Genomic DNA, 12625 nt, shown 5'->3' on the forward strand with positions numbered 1-12625 from the left:
TTCTTTATCAGCAGAAGTTTACTGAATTAATGACAGGACGAGATATTGCTGATCCACTCTTGGATCCTGTTTATAGACACAGCAGCATAACGATTCCACTGTGATCTCCACATCAGCCAAACTCCTATTAGAACCACAGAGTCATATGCCGGGACCTTTGACCCAACCAATCTATGCTGTTCATTAAACACTATCCCATTTTAGTCTTCCCTCATTCCTACTAATTCCTCCCCAATTCTACCAGCCACCTACACCTGGGAGGCAATTTAGAGTCACCAACTCAGTGACCAACCTGCCTATCGGTGGGAAATGGGAGCAAGGCAAAGCACCTACATGACCACAGAGAGAATGTGCAAGCTTCACATAAAGTCAGCATCGAACCCAGAATGAAGAGAAGAGAAACATTGGCGTTATTATCTACATAGCTGTGCTACCCATTTCATAGACCATAAAATATCAAACATCCAACAGTACAGCACAAGATGTTTTACCAACCTTTTAACCGTTTTTATGATCAATCCAACCCTTCCCCTCTACATAACCTAGACGCTCCATTTTCCAATGATCCATATGCCTATCTAAGAGTCTCTAACATATCTGCTTCTATCACCAGCCCCAGCAATATGTTCCAGGCACTTATACTCTGTGTAAAAAACCTACCGTTGGCATCTCCTCTAAGCTTTTCTCTGCATTTAAAAGGATGTCTTCTGCTATTAGCGATTGCCACCCTGTGAAGAAGGTGTTAGCTGTCCACTCTACCTATACCTCTTATCAAATTGTATTCCTCTATCAAAATCCGTCAGACTTATCATTAACTCTACCATTACCTTTTCTGGTACCATACTGGGGAATGCTTTGGGGGAAAGATATTCAAATGCCATGGTAGCATAGCAGTGAGCAGGACACTTTATGGTACCTGCGATCACTGATCGAAGTTCAATTCCCACTGCTGTCTGTAAGGAGTTTATACATTCTCTCGTGGCCACATGGCTTTCCTCCGGGTGCTCGAGCTTCCTCCCACATTGCAAAGGTGTGCAGTTAGGCTTAGGGTTAGTGAGTTGTGGGCATGCTACATTGGTGCACTATCTTTAATCTGTGATGGTTGTTGATGCAAATGACGCATTTCACTTTATGCTTTGATGTTTAGATGTGACAAATAAAGCTAATCATTAAAAAAAGGCCTCAGTGCATGCGAGCTCAGAAATAAAGAAAAACATCTGGACTCAGTAGGGTTTGCCCAGCTACTCTGTGCATCAAATTGTGTCATTAATAGCAACTGGGTCAGTTTTGACTGCTTCCATCATGCCTTTGACTTAAGTTTCCAGGGAAAATGCAGGATTCATTTTACTTGAGGTTACCTGCCTAGAAACTCACTTGGCTGTTCCTACTAGCAGTGGATAAAATTCTAAACAACACTCTTCAGAATGTGTCAGGCACATCTTTTTTTAAAATGTATTGATATAAATGTCAGTTGTAAATTGGCTCAGTGAACGTGTTCACATTTCTGAATCAGCAAGTTATGGCCTCAAACCCTCCAACATGAGTGGAAAACATCGATAGTGCCGACATCTTGTCAAAGGTTCTGGCTTCTGGATCAGGCGATTAACCAACACAGCCTTTTAACTCTGACAGCATGCTCTCCAGTGTCCTCGGAAACATTGTTCCTCTGGCTTAACTGCTCAGCTGTCTCATTGCTTTGTTCTTGAGACCTTTGTGTACGACTGCTGTTATTGAGGCTGCCTGCAAGATGGCAGGGCAGCACAGGAATCAATCTGGGCAATTGCTATGTTCAGATGGGATTCCGACTTCAGTCATAGTCACAAGGATGGGAGCTTCACACCAGTGGCTTGCTTCATAGATACTCTTTCAAGTAAGAACACAACAATTAGGAGCAGGAGTTGGCCATCTGGCCTGTCAAACCTCCTCCCCACATTCATTAAGACCATGGCTGATCTGGCCATCTACTCAACTCCACCTACCTGCCTTTCCCCGATAACTCCTAATACCCTTAATCTGCAAAACTGTATCTAACCATGTCTTTAATATATTGAGTAGTCTCTACTGTTTCCCTGGGGAGAGAATTCCACAGATTCACTATTCTCTGGAAAAAGCAGTTTCTCTTCATCTCTGTCCTATATTTATTCCCCCGAGGCTATGTCCCCTAGTTTCAGATTCACTTATCAGTAAAAACAACTTCCCTGCCTCTGTCTTATCTAATTATCCCTTTAATTCTCTATGTTGCTATACAATCTCCTCTCATTCTTCGGAATTCCAGTGAGTATAGTTCCAGGTGACTCAGTCTCTCCCCATATGCTAACCTCCATCTTCAGATTCAATCTGGTGAACCTCCTCCAAAGCCAGTGTCTCTTTCCTCAGGTAAGTAGACCAGAACAGCATGCAGTATTCCAGGTAATCTGTTGTTGCTATCACACCGAGAAAATGATATGTTGTATCAACACATCGTCAGGAAGTTAAAACTGTTATCACAAGCAATCAACAAACTGCTGGGAGATCTCAGCTGGTCAGGCAGCAACTGTGGGGGGCCCAGCACAGATAATCAACGTTTCTGATCAAGGTTATGTGTCTTCAAAAAATTAATTTCGATTGTGTCAGCTCAGCTCTGGTTCATGAGCAGTAAGCTTCTTGCTGTCACCATTACCTGTCTCCAGGAGTTTCCCCCATCTGATGAGATGAACATACTGCTGCTGGGGCTGTCCTGGTCCATTTGTAGGTTGGGGCCAACGTTGCCTGAAATTCAAGTAAAGCCACCAGAGTTCAGATTTGATTGCACAAGAAGAGTTTCAATCCACAGCTTCAACCTGGCCACTACCTCAAAATGCAAGAAGACAGAAGGCAATGAAGTTCTTTGAAATGCTGTAACTACTTTCTTTAATATTAACTCCCAATACAGGGACCTATTTATGTCTTGCATTGATCAGGTTCAAAATCCATGCATCTGCCGGGTAACATAAATTAGAGGAACAGCACCTGTAATTCCAGCTGAGCATTCTCCTGTCTGATTACATAAATCTTAAATTGTCAAACTTCTGGTAACGGCTTCCCCTTCCCTTTTCCCTCTTCTAACTCTTCCTGATCCACCTGGCCCCTTCAGCCTAGTTTTTTAGATTAGATTATGAGAACACTCAGTCCTCACTTATTGTCATTTAGAAATGCGTGCATGCATTAAGAAATGATACAATGTTCCTCCAGAGTGATGTCACAGAAAAAAAGGACAAACCAAAAACTAACACTGACAGAACCACATGATTATAACATGTAGTTACAGCAGTGCAAAGCAATACCATAATTTGATAAAGAACAGACCATGGGCATGGTAAAAAAAAGTCTCAAAGTCCTGAGTCGATTGACTCCCGAGCCCCCGACAGCAGGCGGCAAAGGGAGAAACTCCCTGCCATAAACCTCCAGGCACCAACAACTGCTGATGCATGGGAAGCACCCGACCACAGCCGACACCTCCTCCTCTATTTCTTGCTCCTCCACCTCCTCCTCCCAATTCCACCCCACACCGCCTTCCCAATGTATCACACCCGACCTTCCTCTCCTGCCACATTCCATCATTTTCAGCCCTTTGTCATTTCCACCTATCATCTCCCAGCTTCTGACACCATTCGCATTCTCCGTCCTGCCTCTCACACCCCTCACATAGATCCACCTAACATCTCCCAGCTTCTGACACAAATTTCACTCTCCCCACTGCTTCTCACCGGCTCACCTGGATCCATCCAGCACTTGATTCTTTTTTTTTTAATTCAGGCTGTTCCCTCTTATCTTTCAGTTCAGATGAAGGGCCTTAAACCCGAAATGTAGATTGTCCATTTCCCTTCATAGATACAGCCTGACTTATTAAGTTCCTCCGGCACTCTGGGTGTTAGTCTGTCTAGAGGGCCGACTCTGGAGTTCCGTACTCTCACAAAGGGTGGAAATGAAAGGGAATCAATAGTCATAAGTTGCTAACTGCACAAAGGCTCCTTTCAAGTATTTGTCCCCTAGATCACTGAAAAAATGCTTCCCTTTATTCCATGGTCCACTGCCCTCTCTTGTAATATTACTTCTTCAGCTCTTTATCTCTTCTACCTATCACCTTCTCACATCTTGCCCTTTCATCCGCCCACCTACCTTTCCCCTCCTAACCACCCCCCACCTTCTTACTCCGTCTCAGCACTGTCTGTTCATATTCCTCCACAGCTGATGACTGACATGCCAATTCCTCCAGCACATGGTCAATGATTTAAATTATAATGATTTTAAACAGATACAGGATATTTTATCAGGTTGTTCACCAGCATCTTAGAGGAAAAAATTGCACAAGTTCACACTCAGGGAAATGAGGTCATTTGACAAGAGATATGAAAAACAAGATAGCTCATTAAAATGGAGTTCTGGCCCAGACAACTTTCTAAAGGTTGGCTGTAATTTCTCCCCTGCTTTCCATCCATCCCTGCAGCCTGGGGAGATGTCAGATAGACTTGGATGTTAAATTTCATCCTATTGCTGACACTGGCTGAAAACTGTAGATTCTAGTGAAAAACCACTGCAATTTTAACTAGTCTCTGCAGTCCATTGCTTTTGGGACTACCAGTAATATTACTGTGCAGAAGGTCTTTGAACTGTTTCCTTGGTAAATAATTATGGATAAATTTGCAGTTAATATCTGTATAGAAAACCAATTCATTGTCAGGTTTTCCTCATGAGAAAATCCTAGGCCATTTAAGAAGAGGAATTAAACATATCATGATACGACAAAGAAGAGGACTTCTTCTTGTGGACAAGTTGTCTCAGGGTATTTTAATGTCACTCTTACTGATACACTTCCTCTAAGAGGACCTTTTTAACCTTGTCATGGTTTGGAGGTTTGCCTGCCTCAGTGACCCAGGGAGCTATGTTGGCAGGAGTTAGGGCTTTAAGTCTTGGCTCCTGGCAGGGTCACCCATGCCAGTCAGGTAAAAGGGTAGAGGCCGGATTACAAGTGGTCCACTGGTCCTCCAGGATTGGGGGTTCAGCTCAGGGTGAATAATCCTGTTTGGCAAGACAAAATTGTTACAGGAACAGCAATGAAAAATCCTTCTACATCTGAGTGCGATGGTATTCCTGAGTCTCCACTCGGGACTGCATGACTGACAGTAGTGAAAATCGAGAGGAAGCTACTGACATGATGAAGGAAGCCCTGAACGTCACAAGAGATACAGGACCTTCACTGCTGCCCTAAATACCAGTGGCATAATGGCATAAGTAAGTAGTGATGCACCTCTGACAACAACAGCACTTTGCACTGATGTAACATCCATGACACTGGATAATGTGTTAGCAAACAAACATTAGCATTGCGAACATTATGACAGACTTGGTTGAAGACACACAGCAGAAATGAGAAGGAAGGGGCTTAGAGATAGAGAGGTTTAGGGAGGGAAATCCAACATAGAACATAGAACAGTGTAACACGGTACGGGACCTTCAGCCTACAACGTTAACCTACTTCAAGATCTGTCTAACTCTTTAGTGTCTGGGAATGCAGAAGGACTACCACAAATGAGGGAAAGAGAGATGTACTGCGGAATGGGATTTCAGCCTTACAGTAAGTCTTTCCCAGCTCAAATCGGAGAATGGAACATGGAGAAAATAGCTTTGAGAAATATCAGGTAGCATCTCTGGACTGGGGGAACAGGTCAATAAGAGGGCTGCAACATGTATCTTGGGTGAGTTTTCTTTTAATTGAAGCTCCTTAAAGTACAAGGGAAAAGAGGCACAAATTCCTGCCTGAACCAAATGTGGGGTACATTAGGGACTGACCAATTGTAGTAGGGAAGTGGAAAAATGGTTTCTGTCCTTTGTTCTGAGCACAATCCATTTGGAATTCCTCTTGGATAGGATGATGAATTGGGAACAAAGTGGAAATGAATCCGGGGATGAACTGCATCGGCCAGTACTCCCTTGCCTGGTAATAGGTGGCTGGTTTAAAGATCGAAAAACCTTCACTAAATTGGTCCAAACCACACTGAGGATGGACGTAATTCTGAATCGGAACATTTAGAGATACAGCACAATAATGGGCCCTGCTGACCCAATTAGCACATCACCCAATTACACCCATATGACTAATTAATCTACTAACCCGTATGTACTCGGAATGTGGGAGCCGGAGAAAAGCCACATGGACATGGGGAGAATGTACAAACTCTTTACAGACGGTGGCGAAATTGAACACGGATCACTTGTACTCTAACAGCACTAAACGCTACGCTACTGTGTCACCTGGGAATGTTAATAAAGTTTCCCACACTGACTCACAGTTGCTAGGATATGATTCTGTACTCCAGCAACAGCAAGGGAGTATCATAAGTGTAACGTGAAAAGCTTCACGAATACCTTATTCCAGCTGAATGCACTGCGTAATGATCTGGCCTGTACGAACAGTCTGCAAGACAAGTGTTTCACTGTATCTTGGTACATGTGACAATAATAGCAATACCAACAACATGGAGGCCTGACCTGAGTGATACAGTACCTGAAGCCACAATGATGCCTGGGGCTGAGTACTTGCTGCCAATGTTGCCTGATGTATAAGGATTCGGTGCCACGTTCAGGTGCAGATTCAAGGAGCAGTATGGCTGTAAACAAGGGTCACAGTACGATTTAAACCCAGATCATTATCATCAGACAGCTACCACATATCAATGGAAAACTGAACTTTTAAGAATCCAGATCCTCACTGCATGTTACCCATGAGGAAAACAGCTCGATTGACAGGAACTATTAGTGAAGGTTTACAAAAGCAAAATTCTAGAAATTTGAACAATTCAAAAAAAAATGGTGGAAATGCCCAGAAAAACAGATCTGTCATAAGTAACTAACCAATGTTGATTCTCCACAGATTCTATCTAACCTGCTGAGAATCTCCTGCAATTTTCTTTTTATTTCTGGTTTCGACATTGAATTCCTACATCAAGCATTCTTTTTCCAGTACATTTAAAAATAATGTCGTCACAATTTAAAGTATTGTCCTCTTACTAAGTGTCATGAATGTGTTCTCAAATAGGACTTATGGCATGTGGAGCAAATTAACCTGATGCCATATTGGTGAATGTGGTGCCCACCCAAAAGGATAATTGGGGCACCAAATTATGCAGCCAGGTTTGACTACTGCACCATCACTTGGACTCAACTTTGCATAGCTGAAGGAGAATTTGGTATCTGAAAGGACATACACCAGTGCCATTTAAGGACACCAGCAGTTATTTACAGGTTGTCAACCCAGTGTATGCTTCTCAAGCTCAGCTATGCTCCTGGATGGTTGTTCATCTCCGAGGCAAAGTTAATTTCACACAACTAAACTTTCAACTTTTTTGTTACCTTTTTTGATGTGTGAAATTGCTGCACCATATTGCCACATAGTGCACAAGTGGAACAGGTCAAAAGCTTTAAGTTCCTCGGGGTCAATATAACAAATGACCTGACTTGGTCCAACCAAGCAGAGTTCACTGCCAAGAAGGCCCACCAGTGCCTTTACTTCCTGAGAAAACTAAAGAAATTTGGCCTGTCCCCTAAAACCCTCACTAATTTTTATAGATGCACTGCAGAAAGCATTCTTCTAGGGTGCATCACAACCTGGTATGGAAGTTGTCCTGTCCAAGACCGAAGGAAGCTGCAGAAGACCATGAACATGGTGCAGCACATCACACAAACCAATCTTCCGTCCTTGGACTCACTTTACACCGCACACTGTCGGAGCAGTGCTGCCAGGATAGTCAAGGACACGACCCACCCAGCCAACACACTTTTTGTCCCTCTTCCCTCCGGGAGAAGGTTCAGGAGCTTGAAGACCCATACGGCCAGATTTGGGAACAGCTTCTTTCCAACTGTGATAAGACTGCTGAACGGATCCTGACCCGGATCTGGGCCGTACCCTCCAAATATCCAGACCTGCCTCTCGGTTTTTTTGCACTACCTTACTTCCCATTTTTCTATTTTCTATTTATGATTTATAATTTAAATTTTTAAAATTTACTGATTTCATCTATTTTAATATTTTAATATTTAATATTTGTAATCCAGGGAGTGTGAAGCGCAGAATCAAATATCGCTGTGATGATTGTACCAATTGTTTGGCGACAATAAAGTATAAAGTCAATAGCAAGAAAAGCTTGCAATCTTTTATTCGATAAATTTTCAAATACAATCAAAATGTCAGTAAACATACAATTAGCGTTGGCCTATCATTTTACTCAGTTACTGCTGGCTCTAAGACCAGACTGATCATGATGTTCAGTCTCCTTCTTGAATTACCTAGATTTGTCCAGCGTACATTATTTTAAACTAAAGACTCGTTAAAGAATAACGTGGTAGAGCTCTTTTTCAGTTCTGACCACTAGCACTGTCTGCATGGAGTTTGCACAGGGGGGGTGAGGGTGTGGGAAACTAGATGTGGTGGCTTACCAGAAGGCAGTGAAGGTCCTTGCCTTTCAGATCTGTGGTGGGAGCCTCCAGAAATCGCCAGTCTCGTCCCTTATTGTACGTGATGAAAGTCCTGACCTGCTTTTGTACCTTTTTGTTAGCCAAGAACATTCCCTTTATCCCTGCTACCTAGGAAAAATGGTTACAATTGAAATACCATCAACTAAAATGGGGGTTAGTTTTAAAACCGCATTCAAGTCAACTCAGTCAAATCTTGAGCAGCCACACACAGAATGCTTGAGGAACTCAGCAGGCCACACCACATATATTGTCCTGAGGAAAGGTCACGGCCTGAAGTGTCATGATCGTGCCACCGTAGCGTAGCGGTCACCACAACGCTATTACAACTCGGGGTGTTCCAGAGTTTGGAGTTCAATTCTGGCGCTGCCTGCAAGGAGTTTGTACATTCTCCCTGTGACCTGCATTGGTTTCCTCCGGGTGCTCCAGTTTCCTCCTATAGTCCAAAGATGCACCAGTTAGTAGGTTCATTAGTGTAACACGTTATAAGGTTTCACTGCTAATATAATAGTTTCTGTGTAGCAGCAATGTTTGGGTTATGACTGGAGATAACAGGGTTTGGAATGCTGGGACTATCCAATGAGAGAAATATTGTTCTTCCTTGTGAGTCAGAAGAGAGATTTTTGCGGTCTTTTACCGGGGAGAGAAGAGGAGAGAAGATGCGAATGGGAAAGATTTGGTAGACTGCCAGATGGAGTGGACTTGGAGCGAAGGTCTGGAGGTCAGCGGAGGAGGTCGATGGTGGACGACCAGCTTATCAGTGAACTCCAACATTGTGCAATAGACTGTTTCATGAGATTGGACCCTTTTTTTTTGTTTTCTTTACTAACCATATAGTCAAAATAAGAATTAGAAAGCTCAATCGTTTAATCAGATATTGTTTATCATTTGTTATTTCAGGGTACTGATTTGTAACAGGGGACACATCACGCAGCATCCACCCAAACGAGATTTCTTAAGTTTGGCCGGGCCGAGGCTATCACCTTCTATATTAAGCTGCTAGCCGAAGTGAGAATTACATTAGTTATTGTAAATTATCCTGTGGTTAGGCTAGGGTTAAATTGTTAAGTTGCTGGGCAGTGCGGCTCATTAGGCTGGAAGGGCTGTTCCACTCTGTATCTCTATACAAAAATAAATAACTAAAATAAAAGAAACACTGACTTATTCCTTCCACAGATGCTTCCTGACCTGCTGTGTTTCTCCAGCATTCTGTGTGTGCTGTTCTAGATTTCTAGCATCTGCAGAATCTGTTGTGTCTGAATGGGATTTTGGCATGGATCTAACCCATCTCATGATCACAGCTGGGGGATCCACCATTTATGGCCATCAGTTATAAAACAGGGTCAGACAGCCTGTGTACGGGGAAGGGCTTTCAGCCTGGCTGACTCAGTGACCCAGGCTGTACTGTACATTTTCCTTCACTCCCGACAACTTCATTATTCTATTATTTGCCATGGTTTCCATCTTCACATAAGGAATTTCCTGGAATGAGTCTTAAATATATCTTTTCCAACTATGAATAACAGAATTTTTATGGCGTTGGTTCTGAAGCCATTTTCTGAACAAAGGTTGCCTTTGCACCTACAAGAACAGGCCAATCAGCAAACAATGACATGCCAAACTAATTAATGTAAGGATCCTTTATAGCAGCTGTCTGCTCATGACCCATATCCTGGACATTCATGTGTTTGCTTAACAGCCTCTTGAACGCCACCTTCATAGCTGCCTCCAAAACTACCCCTGTTACTGTATTCCATGTACCCGCCACTCTGTATGTGTTATAACTCCAAAACATTAAACTAATTGAAATCAAAAACACTGAGCTGGGAATAACTTTTGTTTCTACTTTAAACAAGTCACACACATGGTAGCACATAATGTATGCAATTCACAGTTTTACATACAAGCCATCATGAATTATTTAAACGATCAAGAATATGTAATCAATCAATATATTTACACAGTATACAACTACTATATAGACATCTGCAGCATGGTAAATTTTAAATTGCCACCGCAGTGGAGGATTTCTTACACTTGTGGGATAATATCTTTCCTGACAAGGAGGGGGTCACTCTGCTTGGCAGGTGAGGCTCGTGATTGTGAAACCATCTCAAGTTCTGGGGCCACCTCCGTCGTAGTTGGAGGAGTTGACTCTGGGGCTGCAGGACATGGTTCTGACAGCTCTGAATACCGTTCTTCTGGATGTGTCGGCATCCCAAACAATGCATGGAAGGCTTCACTGGATGATATGGTTCATAATGTGTGAGGACAGTGTTTGACAACACCATTTCTTTTATCTTTAGGAAAGTCACCTCACACTGCTTTATTCATTGACATTTCTTCCCTTTCTATAGTAATGATTTCAAGGGCTGGAACACAGTAGCCAGGTTTGGCAGAAACTTGTTATACTAATCAACAAAACTTAAAAAGGACCGCAACTGTAACACGTCCTTTAGCCTGGGACATTCCTCACACACTTATAATTCTTCTGCGTTAATAGTGTGACCACAGTAAGCAATGCTTAGTTTAAAGAATTCAGACTTGGTGGTGTCATGCTCTGAGCCCATAATCTAATCTTTTTAACACTGTCTTGAGATTTTGGAGATCATCCTTGTCATTCTCACCAGTAATAATGATACCATCCAGGTAATTCTGAGTGCCTGGGCAGCCTTGCAGCACTTGGTCTATAGCTTTCTGCTCGAAGGCAGGTGCAGATGCTACTCCAAAAGTAAGCCTATTATAGTGATAAAGCCCTTTGTGAATGTTCATGGTGAGAAACACTTCGGATTCTTTTTCCATGTCCATCTGTTGAATTCACTTTGCTGAAGTGTTTCCCTGCAGAAAGGTTTGCAAAAGTATCCTCTATCCTGGACAGAGGGCATTGATCTACTTTCAGTAGTGGGTTGATGGTCACCTTAAAATCACAACAGACCCTGACAGACCCATGCTTGTTAGTTACTGGGACCACTGGCATTGCCCATGGCCTCCACTCAAACTTGAAAAGAATTCCTCCAGCCTCCATTCGATCTAGCTCACTGGCTACTTTATCACAAATGGTATTAGGAACCAGGCGGGCTTTGTAAAACTTGGATGTGGTATTTTCATTTAACACAATTTTACCCTTGATATATTTGAGTTTTCCAATGCCGTCCTTGAACACTGCTGTGCCATTATCCACTACCTTTCTTAATTCACTTTCAGTTGATTCTATTACAGGAGATGTGGTAGGCATATGATGTGATCCAAGGTTGTCAAGCCGAGGAGTGGTAGTGGGGACAAGCTCCCACTACCTAAAAGTGCTCCTCACGGCATGCGCCTCAAATAGCCTCTGACAACCAAGTCCAACTCCTGGCCTTCTCGTGTGGCTTAGCCTCTAAGCCCGGCGGAACTGTTTCTACTGACAGGAGAAGGGGCGAAAGCAGGTCCTGGCACCTTAAAACCAGCACTTCGGGTAGATGGAGCTCGTCAGCCTGGGAAGGCAGTCCATCTAAGAGAGGGAAAACTCTGATTTCAAACCTCCGCTGCCTTGCGGCCATACCCACTCATGGGAAAAGCTTCGGGAGTAAACTCTGAGGACAAATCCGGAGCTGGGGTCCCTAAGGCAGTCTGACGTTGCCTTCAACCTTGTTCCGGCAACTCCTGCAACGACACTGGTGCCAAGCTGTATCGGCCCTTGCCCTTCCCTTGGACAACATCGGTGTCGTGGAGAGGGGAGACTTGCAGCATGGGCAACTGCCGGTCTTCCACACAACCTTGCCCAGGCCTGCACCCTGGAGAGGACACTTGCAAGACTTTCCAGGTGCAGATCCATGGTCTCGCGAGACTAACGGATGCCACCATGATGAATAGATCTTCAATCAAGTCGTAGTTGTCTCAGCCACCACAATACTGGCTCTCCTGTTTTTACCACATATAAACCCAATGTGGCTTGTTGGTTGTTGTATTTCACTGTTACAAATGTCATTCCCACAGGAGTTATCTTTTCTTCAGTGTAAGATCTCCATTAGATATCTGCAGGCTTCAGTTCAGTATCTTTGTACTCACTTGCAGACCCCAGTCAGCTTGGATTAGCTACAACATCTCCTCCAAAATCTCCAACAGCACAGGTGCACCGCAAGGCAGTGTGCTTAGCCCC

General features: G+C 43.4%; 1 protein-coding gene across 1 annotated transcript in view; it reads right to left on the reverse strand.

Moving 5' to 3' along the window:
- LOC134358777 (VPS10 domain-containing receptor SorCS1-like) overlaps positions 1–12625 on the reverse strand; it is a 1326002-nt gene that overhangs the window by 218437 nt on the left and 1094940 nt on the right. Inside the window, exons 10-12 of the mRNA XM_063071254.1 lie at positions 8452–8598; positions 6524–6626; positions 2660–2748 (exon numbers count right to left, since the gene is read on the reverse strand). Coding sequence (XP_062927324.1) covers positions 2660–2748; positions 6524–6626; positions 8452–8598 — 339 coding nt within the window. The remainder of the gene's footprint in view (positions 1–2659; positions 2749–6523; positions 6627–8451; positions 8599–12625) is intronic.

The sequence above is a fragment of the Mobula hypostoma genome, chromosome 19 (assembly GCF_963921235.1).
Source record: "Mobula hypostoma chromosome 19, sMobHyp1.1, whole genome shotgun sequence".
Taxonomy (NCBI): Eukaryota; Metazoa; Chordata; class Chondrichthyes; order Myliobatiformes; family Myliobatidae; genus Mobula; species Mobula hypostoma.